Below are 14,864 nucleotides of genomic sequence, written 5' to 3'. Positions count from 1 at the left end.
CTCCTAAAGATCTCTGGAAAGCCTTACTTAAAGCTAGTGCATTTTAGCTAAAGCTGCTTTTTCTTTGATTCTGAGTTAACTAGTGGTCAAGCAAAAGAAAGTAGTATTACATTACTGACCTGGAGACAAACTTGTTCTGTTCCAATACAAGGACAAAATAGATAACAAAATAGTTATTGTCTGTAGTTTTGATTTTCATTAACATGTCAGAACATTGAATAAAGGTCTTGTGTTCCCCACCGCTAGGAGAGCTCTTTAAAATAAAAACAAATTTCATCTGATCACTCTACAAAGCAACAAACACAAAATCAGTTTTGTTGTAATTTATGAAAGATAAAACATTAAGCAAAAAACTTACATCAGTCAGATTTAAAATCTTTAAATTAGGAATGTTTAATGAAAAATGGGTTGTAGTGTTTGTATTTTAACAGCTTTCTAAAATAACATCACTGATGTCTCCCACTCCATGCATGAAGCTGTTGCTGAACTGGAGAGTTCCTTCAGTGACAGACTGCTGCATCCTGGGCGCATTAAAGAGCGTTATCGTAAATCCTTCCTCCCAGCAGCTGCTACACTTTAGATTCATCACTGCTCTCAATACGTTTACATTACAGGCATTTGTTCAATCATTTGCAGTTTTACTCATTTTAATGACATTTCTGCCGTTACTGCATCTCTTTTTCTGCACTGCACTGATATACTGTATTATAAACAGTGTCTTTACTTTTTAATATCCAATAGACATGAAAATTATGTACATTTATAAAAAGTTATACTCAGATGCACATCTCGAGTCAGAGTACACTATTTCCATTTCTGAGAACTATACACTGTTTTTTGTTAATATTGTAATATTGTACAGTGTAATATTAATTCTGAATTTTGATATATTTTTAACACTTTTTGAACTTTTGTGTGAACCTACATACCTCAATGCTGCTGTTACACCTGAGTTTTCCCAGTGTGGGGCAATAAAGGACATTTCTATGCTATTAAGCTAAGCTGCACCAGCAGTGAGTCTGTCTTTAAAAATGAACAAGCAGTTGACAAAATGTGGGTTTATTTATATATATAAACATTTCCAGATTTACAATTTATAAAGAAAACAGGAAAATTAGTAATATTCTCTGTGGCATTAAAAATGTCTATTCTTTAAGAAAGTCACACAGCACCTTAAAGTAACAGCGGAACACTAGTTTAGATCCAACATTAATGTGCTCAGTGAGTAACGTGAGACTGAAAACATGGCAGTGACATCAAGTGTGAGCAGGTGAAGCTCCGCCCTGATGGAGGACGAACAGCCTGCTCAGCTGACCGGAGAAGGAACACCAGTGATGGGGTGTGTTTATGGCAGCAGCAGCTGAATGTCCCACGCCACTGCAGCTGACTGTGAAGGCATCTGCAGCACAGTCGCAGCTGCAGCAGCAACAGCAGCAGCAAGTTTGGAGTTCAAGCGTGTGACAGCTTCTGCTCTAGTCGTCATCCTTTCCTCCAGTTTTACTCAGCTGTTCATGGACATGAGGGAAAATAATGAGGTCAATTAGGAAAATATAATCGGTTAAGAAACTAGTTGTACTTACATGCTGGTTGGTCAAGCAGCCATTTTAAAAGGAACAGAAAAGGAAAAAGTCAACATGAATGAGAGCTCAAAAAGTATTCAGTTTGGCCATCTAGTGGAGAAATATGGTACTGCACATACCTTAATCACATCAACCCAGTTCCAGCCTCTTGGCAGCTCCCCTTTATTGTCTGAAAGCATTAAAAATATTTTAGGGGTGGACTACAGAATAAAGACATAGGAAATATGTGAAAAATAACTATTACCTTGGTTGTACAGCTTAATCTCTAAACTACAGTTAAGTGTCGGGGAAAAGGTCTGAACGCATGTTGTTGTGTTCACCAACATTCAATCTATTCTAAACAAGACTTAAAAATCACCTTCAGTCTGCTTTCCAAGCATTTTTTTCTGTTTGACACTGAATGCACCATAAACAGAAGTGGGAATGTATCATTATCATTGTTATTGTATTATTCTGCATACAATAATACAATAATAGTGGCAAAATGCTATTAGTACATGATAGTTCATGTACTAATAGCATTAGTAGCATAGTTCATGTATTAGTACATGATAGTTCATGTACTAATAGCATTAGTAGCATAGTTCATGTATTAGTACATGATAGTTCATGTACTAATACATGAACTATGCTACTAATGCTATTAGTACGTGAACTATCATGTACTAATACATGATAGTACATGTATTACTATCATGTAATACATGATAGTATTACATGAAATGGAACCTACAGATCCATTTCTCAACTACATAAACTCATGGCAGCTCTGGAGCAGCTGCAGAGATCTACAGCTCAGGTGGGACTGCAGACAACAATCGGTGATGCTGTGCATGATTCAAGCTGGAATGGTTTTACATCAAAACGTGTATATATGTTAGAACGGCCTAGCCCAAGTCCAGACTTGCATAAATCCAACTGAGAATCTTTGGCAGTAACTGAAAAATGGTACGAACAGGTTCTTTCCACCCAATCTGACTTCTCTAGTTATTTCACAAAGATGAAATATCTTTACAAAAATGTAAAGATTTCAGTCTGTGGATGTGTAAAGGCAGACTCACTAACGCTGAATACAAACGGACAACATACTTTTCTGATTTGGCTTTCCTCAGTTGCTCGTTATTATTTATTTCCATATAAAACATGAGGGAATATGCCACCTGTTCTGTTGATCATTCTTCTTTTCTGTGCTTTTGTCAGTTGCTCCTTCTTCTCTCTCTTCTTTGCTGCAGAGGGAGTCGTCACCTCAGTGTTGGATGTCAGGGCCTGCTGCACACATAAATATTAATGTGTTATTTTTATAAAACCCCAACACATTATATTTGGAATCTTTTATCATATGACGTTTGAAAAAAACAAAACAAACTATGCAACAAAAAGGCAAGGTTGGGAAAATGTTATCTGCTTCCAAAACTGCCTTTGCAACTCAAAAAAATGTCTAAAAAATTCAAACGTCTCGAATAAGTGAACAGGTTTACTGGAACACACTCCCTGCTGCAGTCACTCTTAGAAAAACAGCAGAAGAATGAAGTTTAAGCACACTGACCACAGCAGTCACAACAGGCCTGTGGTTCTCCATGAGTTCCTCCTGGTTCTCCTTTGCCCACTCAAACAGAGTGTACATCATGGCAGAGCCCAGGCTGGCCTCCACCTGCGGCTCCAGCTTTGACAGGATGAGCTGCTTCGTCTCTGCAGAGCTGTTAGCACAAACAAACCACCGCAGACCGTCTCATACAGTACTTTACTATGACTTTATGTGGTAAACCAACAGATAGTGATCAACTGACGAGTGGAAGGAACATGATGAGTGGTTTTAAAATAAATCACAAATAAAGATCTGAAGTCAGTGTGACAGGGAAGCACCCTGACCGGTGAGTATGACTAGAAGAGAGTGATGTCAACAGTCAATCTACTGGTTGAATTGGTTCTTGCGGTCTGCTCAGAGCAGTTCCATGGTAGAACATGAACATGGCTACCATCAAAGCGGTTTACTTTGACTGAACCCCACTCCTTGCAGCTTACATCCTGTTGTTGAAAAAGGCGTCCAGGGAGATTTGTGGCGCCGTCTCTGGATACGTGTCTGGCCAGCTGATGTCCAGGATAAATGCTTTTGTGTCCTCAAGGTCTCCAACCTGTTACACAATATTCAACCAAAAGGCCAAAGATAATAATCAGGAAATGGGTCATAGAAATTTCAACTATTTCGCTATAATTTGTCTGTCTAAACCAAAGGTTTCCGCACTGGAACAAACGTTGTATTTCGTACACTATGTTCACAAATTGTGTTGGTTTATTGAAGAATAAAAGAACTAAAAATGTGTACATATTGCATATAATGCATATTAACATTTGGAGAAAATCCATGGTTCTGATCTTTGAGACGCTTTGTTTCGCCGGTAGATGCTTGGAGTGCTTGGACATCCTGAAGCCGTCTTCTTTACTTCTCACCACGAGATTTCTTACAAGTGAGGTCACTTTGAAGCAAAGCAATGATGGTTTCACACTTTCCTTTGGAGGCAACCATTACTAAGAAAAGACAACAATGATTTCAAGAACATCTATTTAGGGAGGCACCTATAAATTGGCCCTGATTTCCTTGATTTTACTAGGTCAATTGATACTTATATGTGAAACTGATCGTATCCATCAGCTCTTCTTGCTCTCTGCAATGGTCTGAACGTCAGCCACTGTTCTCTTCTGCTCTGCCATGAGGCAGGGCTGAAGTCTGCGGTTAACCGCAGTCACCCGACTGTTACAATATTAGTGACTTTGCCAAAATATTTAGCTACTTTTCAGACAAAAAAAATAAAAAATCGACAGGTCAGGCTTTTCAAAGGTCAGTGATCAGCCAGAAAGCGGTCATTGGTGCACCCCTAAATCCGTTTCTTCTGCAGCACATAGTCTTGGTAGTTAGACAAAACAAAATTTCACCAGGATTTTGTTTATGTGCCAGTGATGGAACTATAAATGAGTGAAGATTGCCAATAATTTTTTGCTTCTTGAAGCTTAAAAACTGCACAATGGTCATCACAATATACATCAAAACATGATGAACAATAATCTGATGATGTTCTAAATTGCCAGTACTAGAACTAAAGTTGCAGAGCTTATGAAGCACAACATTGGAGTCACTGTGAGTGCAGGAGCCAGTGAAGGTAACAGAGCAGAGGATGGTACCCACCCTGAACTGGAAGGAAACTGGACTGATCTCCTTGAAGCACTCATCCCCTTCATAGATGGAGCGAAGAGCTTCCAGCTCCATCTTGGAGGAAAAAAAGGACAAAAATTTTACATCATATCTGCAGCAGAGCAGATCATCTGAAAATGCGACTTTTTACTAAAACAGCAACACAATGTTGCAGAATAATAACGTTGAAACCAGACTCATGTTTCTGTAGATGTCGAATTACAGTTAATGCCAGTAGCAATCTGCCCTTAACTTCATTAACATGTAATAAAGGTGATACGTCCTGTGGTAGACCTATTCTGGTTGGTTTTGATCAGTAGAGCTTTGCTACCGGCTAACCTGTTTGCTATCTGACTCTCCAGTTTTAGCATCTAGCTGCTAACAGCAGCTAGCCTCCAGCTGCTTCATACCTCCTGATCCTCGTTAGCTGTCATGTTGCCCCTTCGGCTTCTACGTCATAGGGTCCACGCGCACAGCTTCACTCTAAAATAGATACAGTTAGCAACACATTGCTGTCGTTACACCGTCACCAGTAACCGTAGCTGATAATGTCTGAACTTCCCAAGCCGGGTGCAGTCAGGAGTCCCACATGACAGGGCACGCATGCGTAGTTGAATGCACATGGCCGGGACGTCGAGTTTTACCACAAAAATAGAGAAATGGATTATTTCAGACCTGTGAGGACACTGCTGCGACTAATCAATGCGACTAAAGATAAATGCACGGATGAGTTTCTCTAGATCTTTCTGGGACATTAGTCCTCTAATCCTGAAAATGTTCTTCAGGTGATAAAAGGCCGACTTTGAAACTGTATGACCTCAACATAGACACCAGATGGCGGTAAAAACTTTAATTTAAAGTGGTCACATTCAGAAAGACTAACTTTTGGACCACATCCAGTACTACTTTGTCCTCACATTCTGACTGGTTTACTGAACAGACTAAAAACGTTTAAATTGTCTTAATCTTTAAAAACTAATTAAATAGTGGACTAATTGATGTTCAGGAATTTAACAACAATTTTTGAAAGTCAACAATGCAACTTTCTCAAAATAGTTGCTGATATTTAAGTTGTTTTGAAATTTGGCAATTAATTTAATTGATTTCAAGCAAGAAGTACAAATTGTTTGATTGACATAAAACAGATGGATGCAATGTTTGTTATGAAATACACTTTGTTTGATCAGCTGTGAACAGTTATTTTTGAGTCCAGCCATAGATTCTCTGTCAGACTGAACTCTGGGCTTTGACTGGACCACTCTAGAACAACCACCTTGCTGTCTTCAAACCATCTGTGTGCAGCTTTAGCTGGACGCTTTGGCTCGTTGTCTTGCTTTAAATAAATATTATCTTAAGTTGTAGTTGCCCATTGGAAGATAGAAACTAATTGTTCTTAAGAATTTTTCAAAATTTTGCATTCATTTTACCTTCTACCTTTACAAGCCTTTATGCTGGTAAAATATGTCCCAGTGGCATGATGCTGTGGGGGATGTTCTGCTTGTAGTGATGTGCATTATTTGATGTTCATCAAACATCGTCTGATCACCAAAAAACTTCATTTTGGTCTCAAAAAACCAGAGAACTTTCTTCTGTTGGATCATGGAGTTTCCTTAGGCCTGGATCTGACTTTTATTTATCAGTGACTTCCTTAATGCTTCTCTCCCATAATGCTTTGACTCAAGAGATTTCAAACCAACTGAATTTACCCTGACCTTCCGACTCTAAAGTAATTCAGTATGCTCTGCCTGTCCACCAGATAATAGGTCAACACTCAATGACTATTTCTTTGTTTTTCCGATTCAGAGGCACCAGTTTCTATCAATCTCATGTATGGCTGTTTTCTGTTTAATCAGAGAACATACTGGATGTTGCTTGACTCTGAGAAGTGCTCCGAATCTTTGCCATCTCTTTCATGCAGTCTCAGCGGAACCTCTTCCCACCCAGCTCTGGCATGTACAATTATCCTTCCCTGCTCACAGTCTTCCTCATCAACCAATTCCTGAACTCTAGATTCCCAGTGCGCCTTTGCTCCTCCTCCACCAGTAATTCCAAACCCATTGACCACTGACAAACAAGGTAGCCAGATTTCTATTATGAAGTCAGGACGGTCTACAATAAATTAAACTACCTCGGCTGTTCTGCTTCCAGCTGCAGAAATCTGCAACTTTGCTTCATTTGTGGTGACAATCATGACAAAAACTCTTCCCCCACTGGTTGGCATCTCAGGTGAACTGATTTAGCAAATTACCTCACTCCACCCATTGAAATAAATGTCCTTTCATCCGCGTTTTAGAATCATCTCAGAAAAGAGTTTGTAATTTTATTTTTAGTCTGGTTTACAAAAGAAATTGGCCTAGGCAAAGAAATGATTCCTGACTCTACCAACCACTGTCATAAACCTCCAGCTTCCCTTTTAGAACTCAACACAATTGACTTTCTGCTGACCAAGGAAGTTATAAAGGATTTTATGATAGGCATATTCAGCAATCTACCTTTTTCTGTCAACTCTGTCAGTACCATATCTTCAGCATACAAATACTCAGCCAAAAAGAGTTCCAATTAAAGACCTGTTGGCTCCACACAGTTCAGATACTCCTAGTATTAACAGAATCATTAAGTTTCATGACTTTTCTTATCACAAGCAGATATTGACCATGCCATCACTATCATCCATTTGGCAGGCCATGCTGTCTCTCCAAAGTAGACTACACCAGCACTTTTACCCATTCATCCAGACATCTGGCATTTTTCCAAGTTTTTTGGAGGGGTGCCTACTACCCCTCCAAAGAGTGAGTTAATTTTGTCTAATGCTTCCTTAGATGTATTTTAATTGTCTTCTTAATGTGTGGTGCTATTTCAAAAGCATCTGTAACTGAAGCACCAAACATCGAGAAGATTGTGTTGACAGTGGCAGGAGTTCGTCCTGTAATCGGTGGGTTGCTGGCTTGATTTCTGCTCTGTCAATCTTCAATAAAGAAAAAAAGTCAACTTATATTTGAAAAATATTTCTGTAGCTAGACACTCTGGACACCAAAAGCTTGAGTTTTTTGGTTTTTTCAATAACAGTAAACATATCCTCTTTTGATTTTTTTTCCCATTAAGGTACAGCAAAAACAGGCAGATGAGAGAAATATTGGAAGAAAAATATTGATGTGGAGCATGCATGTGCGCAGTAGATAAAAGCATCAGGCATCTGAAGAAAAATGCTTTACAGCTTTCTGTGAACGTGTAACTTCCCCTGGGGTTTTGCTGGTTCTACTATTAGCAACTCATACATACATATAAAAAGAATAGATGGGCTTTGCAGTGACTCAAGAAGGAAGCAAAAACCTTCATCATGTTGAAGAAAGTCCTGAGTACAGTAGGAAGGAGATTTTTAAAGAGAAAAATACAAATTTTTTGGATACTTGGACATTGACCTTGTTGCTCTAAAGCCACTTTGTGGCTAATTTGGTGCTACGGTCGTTAGAGTAACACAGAATATACTCCTGGATCAGTGCTGCTGCTTCTTTTTTCAGCATATACTCTGTTCTCTCAATCTCCCAGTGAGTTGTGACAGATGGCACAAGAGCCAGGTTCCGGTTCTGGTCCTGCTGGAGCTGGAGGTTTCTTCCTGTCAAAGGGGAGTTTTATACTGCACCATCAATGCATGCATGTGACACTGTTCCCAGAGTAAGCAAAAGGCTTGGAAGAATAATACTTATTATACACCCTTATGATGATATTTTAGAGGTTGTCTGTCCTCCTCTGTGCTCTAACAATGAGTCAGTGTGATGAAGACAGTCAGATGAGAGAGAATGGAGGGCGACACATTACTGTCGAAGAGGCCCGGTTAGCTAGGACTGATATATCCATTCTACAATTCAGAGAGATAGAGAAGTACTTGCCAGAATTAAGACTCTTACTCTTCAGATGAATGTTTTGAAATAACTTTAAAAGTGATCATAAAGAGTATTTTTAATAATGTGGGTACAATTTTGATACATGAACACAACTGACTACAACAACCATGGTTTAGTGAGTAGAGTAGACATCTTGCAATTAGAAACTAGAAATTCCAGCTATCTTCTGTCACATGTTGATGCTTCCTTACCAGGGATCCTTACAATTATTGACCCACTATTTTGGATATTCTTCTTACTTTCCCACACAGAATAACCCTTCACCCACAACTAAGTGCTATTTAGAAGAGGCAGTTAAGCTAACAGGCATGTTTCCTGGGTGACAGGAGGAAGCCAGAGTATCCAGAAAAAAATGCTGCATGAACCAGGAAAACATGGAAACTCCACTCTAGAGACGTGAGATTGAAATACTACTGAAAAAAAACCAGTAGCAACAATACTGTCAGGATTTGTTTGTTGGGGGCGAGTGGTGGAACTAGACTTTCATACAAGGAGTGGTCAGAGGTAGGCAAAGTTTTATCTGAGTGTTCATCTACTAAGAAAGAAAAATGTTTCTCTAACCCAGTGCTTCTCAATTCCAGTCCTCAGGCCCCCCTGCTCTGCATGTTTTAGATGTGCCTCTATTCCAGAACAGCTGATTCAAATGATTGCATGACCATTAAGGGCTGCAGAAACCTGTTGATCACCCATAGATTCAATCCAGGTGTGTAGCAGAAGGGAAACACCTAAAACATGCAGGGCAGGGGGGCCTGAGGACCAGAACTGAGAAACCCTGCTCTAACCTGATGTCTAGAGAACATGCTTTCTTGACAACTTTACCCCGCTACTTAGCATTGAAATACATCTGCCTTCTCGCAGTTACAAGGGTCATGCTCTGTGGTTTGATCTAAAATTAAAAAAGAAAGTTTCCTATTATCAATCTTCAGATTCCCAATGAAACCTCTGTAAAATATGAGTTGCAGTTTAAAGTAGCACCTCCACCTGGGCTTTTTATTTAGCCTAGATTTTCCTCAAAATCCTTTAGAGGAAAGAGGAAGTGCATTCCTAATAAACCTACCATTTAGCAATAATCACTCCCTCTGTTTTTATTCATATATGAATATTATCCTGGTAGAACCAGACATTTCTTCAGATTCCATGTCTCTGCTCCTCCAACCAGACAGTTACACAAATGGGGATGTGAGCAATCAACCAAATGATCTCTCCAGACACACTCCTCAAAATAGGTCATGAGGGTATGGCAAGGCTTTAGTATAAATAACTCCTTGTTCTAAACCATAAATAGTGGGATAAAGTTTTTATTTTTCTGTGTAAACACATCGTGAACTTCAACACAATGTTCGGAGGGATAAATAACATACGGTGTAATCATGTAAAAAATGTGCTGTGGTGTAAATAAGGTGTAGAGGGATTTATGCATTATCCTGCTAATTACAGTTGGGAACAACATGTTAATATACTTCTTATTAGTATTTATAATGATATCTTGCCATACACTGGTGTGCCTATTGCACTTGTTGCCTTGCTCATGGACAGAACAATGATCATAAATCATGTCTGTCTTTGTCTTTTACAGTGACCAAGTGTTTCCCTATGTCAGGTGTGTTGACCTTTAAATCACTTTGTGTGAGACTGAGGTAACCAGTCAATGCTGCTCTGTCCACTCCTCTAGGTCCATGCCTGTTGGGGGACCCAAATGCAGATCATGGTCATATCATGGTGAACATTTAATGAATATTACAAATGGATAAGGAAGTAGCAGGGGAATTGGTGACAGTTGTGAATCTGTGAGGGAACAGGATGATGTGACAGCATATAGACAGAACACAGGTTCTGGATAGAAAGCAGCTGGAGCACAGCTTTCTTCCACCAGCATGCTTCCGTTCCAGAGAACCTAAAGGCTCCTGAGCCCCAGCTTCCACATGCTTATCTTCAGACTTTTTCATCATACCAGCATCATGGACACTTTGTTCCCTGAACTAAGCTGGGTGGAATCCTCCTGTCTTGTCATTCCACTGCACACTTTAAAAACCCTGTGAGATATCCAACTTATTGGCATTCTCTTTCTGAAATGTTCCTCTGTAAATCATCACATCCTCTCTGCTTTCATAAGGATGTCTTATAAAATTAGTTTCTGCAGTAGCCAGATAGTAATTACCTATTACAGTGAGCTACTGTTCTTCATTGCCAGACATTTGCCAGTCAAATGAAAGTATTGTAGCCTGCAGTGAGGTATTTTATATTCTTTGTATGCCGTCCATCAGTACACACCATATAAGCGGTAATTATTGTACAGCAGGAGGCAGATACAAGGCCGTTATCATCTTCTCCCTGTTCTTAATTAACTTATCCACTCAGCACAAGATTTCTGGCCTAAAGGGCAAATTGTAAATTGGTTGAGGGAGGCATTTCTTCTCTTGAGATGTGATAATTCAAATAAAGCTCTCCCACACCAGCATTGCTCAGAATAACTCTTTGTTTCTCTGTTATGTTTTGGAGAAAAAGAGCTTGTGGGGGAGCTTTGTTGTTGTCTCTAAGCAGGAGAAGGGTTAATGTTAGACTTCCTGGTGGTTGGGGAATCCAGCTCAGCACTGATTTATAAAGCTGGGCCTGTGATTTCAGAAGTGTGTCACGCTCCCTGGTCTGCTAATAACATAAGCAGAGAGGACGGAAATGTTTGACTGTATTTTACATACACAGGATGTCACGTGCACATTTGATTCCTCTTCTGAAAGACCAAAGAAGACACACAGAACTCCGGGAAAGCAGATGGCATGTATGACTGAGGCATTTTTTGCAGGCTAATGTTTTCTTCCAATTGTACAGTTTTGTACTTGAATAATGAGAGATTTCTTTAAACCAGTGTTAGAATATTTTCCTTCTGCTCACAACTGTTCAGAATCTGTCAGCTTTTAATCAACTGTAAGAGTTCTGCAGTATGATGCAGTGGCTCAGGATGTCACTGCAGATGAACCCTGCCTTTGGTGGAGTTCTGTTAACCGTTTCCTGTTAAACAGCTGTTGGGTGCAGCCACAGTGCACAACTTCCTGTTGCCTTATTGTTGCATAGGCTGGAAAGCTGGTACACAGATTAGATGTGGAACAGTGAAGATGCAAGGAGTAGATAGACTGCAGGTGGACAACCTTATGTATCCACTGTCCAAAGAAAAGGGAAGTCATAAAGTAAAGAGGAGACTGCAGGAAGGGTGAAGAGGTCAAGCTCTGATGAGTCTCTATCAGAGCTTGACTGTATAAGGGAGAAAATCAAACCTCTGCATCCAGTTTACTAAATGATTGGACTATTCCCTTAGGCTGCTGACCTTACACTTTTTGGATGAATAACACAGCTTGAATTGAATACAGAAAAATATAAATTTCAGAAGAGCCTTCAACTTAAGATAACTACTATTTAGCATATTTAAATGTGTAATCCAACTAAATAAATATTTAGTTTGTTAACTAGATATTTTGTTTGGAGCTAAATAGCTTGCTCACTAAATATTTAGCTTATTTAGCTTATCAACTAAATATTTAGTTGGTAAACTAGATATTTAGCTTATATGTGAATAAGACTGAGTGGAACAGTCTTATTCATTGTCTTTCTAAATATAGTTAGAAAATTTTAAGCTTTCTAACAAGTAAAATTTAAAACTGACATTTATGAAAGACATAGTGAAAACATAACTTTTTTCTTTTATGAAAGGCTAAATGACCCAAATTGTTATTATTTAACTTTACAGATGGCACCTCATAGTCCACCAGTTCTCTGTACTCAGCTTCTTGTCCGTCTCTGATCCACCTGACAACTGCTGTCATCTCAATTGGAAAACACTGTCCATTTTTTCTGCAGTGTTGCATTATATGGAGTTTTCATTATGCCTTTGACCACTAACACATCCAGAGGAATTGGATAACAGACAAAGAGATGGCACCTGACGATATGACAGAAAGTAATTTCCTGATGCATGAACTGGAGCCCTGCTCTGGTTTCCCTCCACACATTTGCTTCCTCCGCTGAACATGAGAGAAGAGGCTGCTTGGGACAGTTCATTTAAACTCCTTTGTTTTCTACAGATACTAAACCCACATTAAAATAACGTTCAAAAGCCGGTCTTGTTAAGTTACTCATCAGTTGCACCAGCTTTGTCCAAATAGATGATTTAAATGTATTTTGCTCTGTATGTTTTCTGAATGAAAAATTGGTGGAATTGTCCTCTTTTAGGGGCTTAATCATCCTGCATGTCAAATCAACACCTCCAGATCCTCCTACTGGTATATCCCAGCTTTCCGCTAATTTAACATGAATGTCTTTCAGCAGAATTTGTACATAAACAGCTTGTGGATCCCTGCTGAAACAGATGCTACTTACAGTATCTTGTGTCAAACAAACCAGCTTAGAGGGATGTTTTCTGTAATGGCAGAGTATCTGTTCACTCAAAAGGCCTCTGACAGCTTCATCTTCGCCCCCTCTCACCACGTAAGCCAACATTTAAGCCTACATTTTACCTTCCTGTAGTGTTTTAAAGATAGGCGGGTTTTTTTTGTTTTTTTTAAATGCATATTAGCAAATAAACAACAGCTGGATTTTTTTTTTTGAGCTTTTAATTCATTGTGTGGCTGCTATTATTTCTCGCTTGTCAGAAATGTGTTATTTTGCTTTAAGATAAAATATTTACACTTTTCTTTGTTCATTCTTTTAAAAGAACGAGGTACAGCTAAATATCTGCAACACAAGGGACTAAAAGGCTATGTAATGAAATGAATGGCTAAAATTCAATTTCCTTTCAAGACTAATTTATACTGTACTATTCTTTGAATTGTCACCTCAGCTTGGTGGAAGGTTTATAAGCTCCCATGTAAACTGACCACAATGGAGGAGTCAGACTGAATGTGAGGGACTAAGGGACTTCCTAGATCTAAATAAAAGCTGTGTTTAGTTGTGGAACTTGTCTTCAATGCTTGTCTTCAACTTGTCTTCAACACCATGTTTGTGGTTCAACCGGTGGGTTGCCAGTCCAATGACTAAATAAAGTAGTTTGGAGTCTACTGGACAAGTGCTATACAAATACATGTCATTTAACTATACTTTTCAACAACTTTTTCTCTGATTTGCTTTATTTGTGTATTTAGTCTTCATGCTGTAATGGTAGCCATGCATACTGTTTATCCAGTGAAAGGACCTGCCAGACACAATCACTTAAGACACACTCACTGTACTCAGGTGATCTCAATTCCTCTCACTGTGACCCTACTAAAAAAGGTTGGCTGGACCTCTGTAGAATTAGGTCAGTCACTTTAAAGGGGGTGAATATTTATATAATCATTTGTTTTACATTAAATATTTTTAATTTAATCATCATTATATTGTAGAACTCACTATTTATTTTGACATTAAAGGATTTTTTGTAAATGTTTTATCTCGAAAAACTACATTTTGATGTTGATTGATTTGTAAAAGCTATGAAAAGGTAACATTATCCAAAGGAATGAATATTTTTCACAGGCACTGTATCGGGTTGTTTAGCCTGTTATGTCCCTGGCTCTGATGCTGCTGGCCCAACAGATGATGTTCTCTCCACAACAGACTTACTGAAGCTCTGCAGCATCTTCCTGCGAACCTTGAAGGATCTTAGCTTCCTCCACTCTGTTCTGTTCTTTCTTATAGACGCTTCATTGTTGCCCAGATGAACACCGAGGTATTTATATTCCTCACCTACCTCAACTTCTTCTCCCAGGATGGAAATAGGGTTTGACCTTACCCCGTTTCTCCTGAAATCAACAATCATCTCCTTTGTTTTCTTTAAATTCAAGATGAGATGACTGTTCCCACACCATGACACAAAGTGATCTGGTCTGGAACTCAGCCTCTTGTCTCTGATACACCAGACAACTGAAGAGTTATCTGTAGATGTCAGAAGTCGGACTTGTCCTGGAAGTCTGAAGTGGTGACAGTACAGTGCCCTGTGGTGCTCCTGTGTTGCTGGGTGAGTCTTCAAGGCAGGATGTCTTCCACAACACTGGTAGGGTTTGGGATCATGTAGATCTTTCAATGAATTTCTATCACTATCACTGAATAACCTAAAGCTGTTCACGTAATTAAATTCCAGAATACTCTCAGGAACATTTCTAACCACACAGACAGATGCTATCTTAACTGTAGAACAATTGACAAAGCAGTTGGTTGAAAACTCCTCAT

General features: G+C 39.1%; 1 protein-coding gene across 3 annotated transcripts; it reads right to left on the bottom strand.

The window, feature by feature from the left end:
* Positions 1-308: 308 nt before the first annotated feature.
* Positions 309-5,362, bottom strand: rwdd (RWD domain containing 4). Of its 3 annotated transcripts, XM_032583264.1 has the most exons (9): positions 5,178-5,362; positions 4,762-4,842; positions 3,603-3,712; positions 3,127-3,277; positions 2,741-2,849; positions 1,700-1,749; positions 1,581-1,583; positions 1,427-1,505; positions 309-1,387 (listed from the first exon to the last, which is right to left on the bottom strand). In XM_032583264.1, the coding sequence occupies exons 1-8, from the start codon at positions 5,199-5,201 to the stop codon at positions 1,473-1,475; spliced, it is 561 nt and encodes a 186-aa protein (XP_032439155.1). In that variant the 5' UTR covers positions 5,202-5,362; the 3' UTR covers positions 309-1,387; positions 1,427-1,472. The 3 variants fall into 3 exon arrangements, with proteins under 3 accessions (XP_032439155.1, XP_032439154.1, XP_032439156.1); XM_032583263.1 differs by having other exon boundaries at positions 309-1,505; XM_032583265.1 differs by having other exon boundaries at positions 309-1,505; positions 2,741-2,846.
* Between the last annotated feature and the right edge of the window lie 9,502 nt (positions 5,363-14,864).

The sequence above is a fragment of the Xiphophorus hellerii genome, chromosome 14 (assembly GCF_003331165.1).
Source record: "Xiphophorus hellerii strain 12219 chromosome 14, Xiphophorus_hellerii-4.1, whole genome shotgun sequence".
In the NCBI taxonomy this organism is placed as follows: domain Eukaryota; kingdom Metazoa; phylum Chordata; class Actinopteri; order Cyprinodontiformes; family Poeciliidae; genus Xiphophorus; species Xiphophorus hellerii.
The sequence above is the reverse complement of the archived record's forward strand: the minus strand, read 5'-3'. Positions and strand labels throughout refer to the sequence as shown.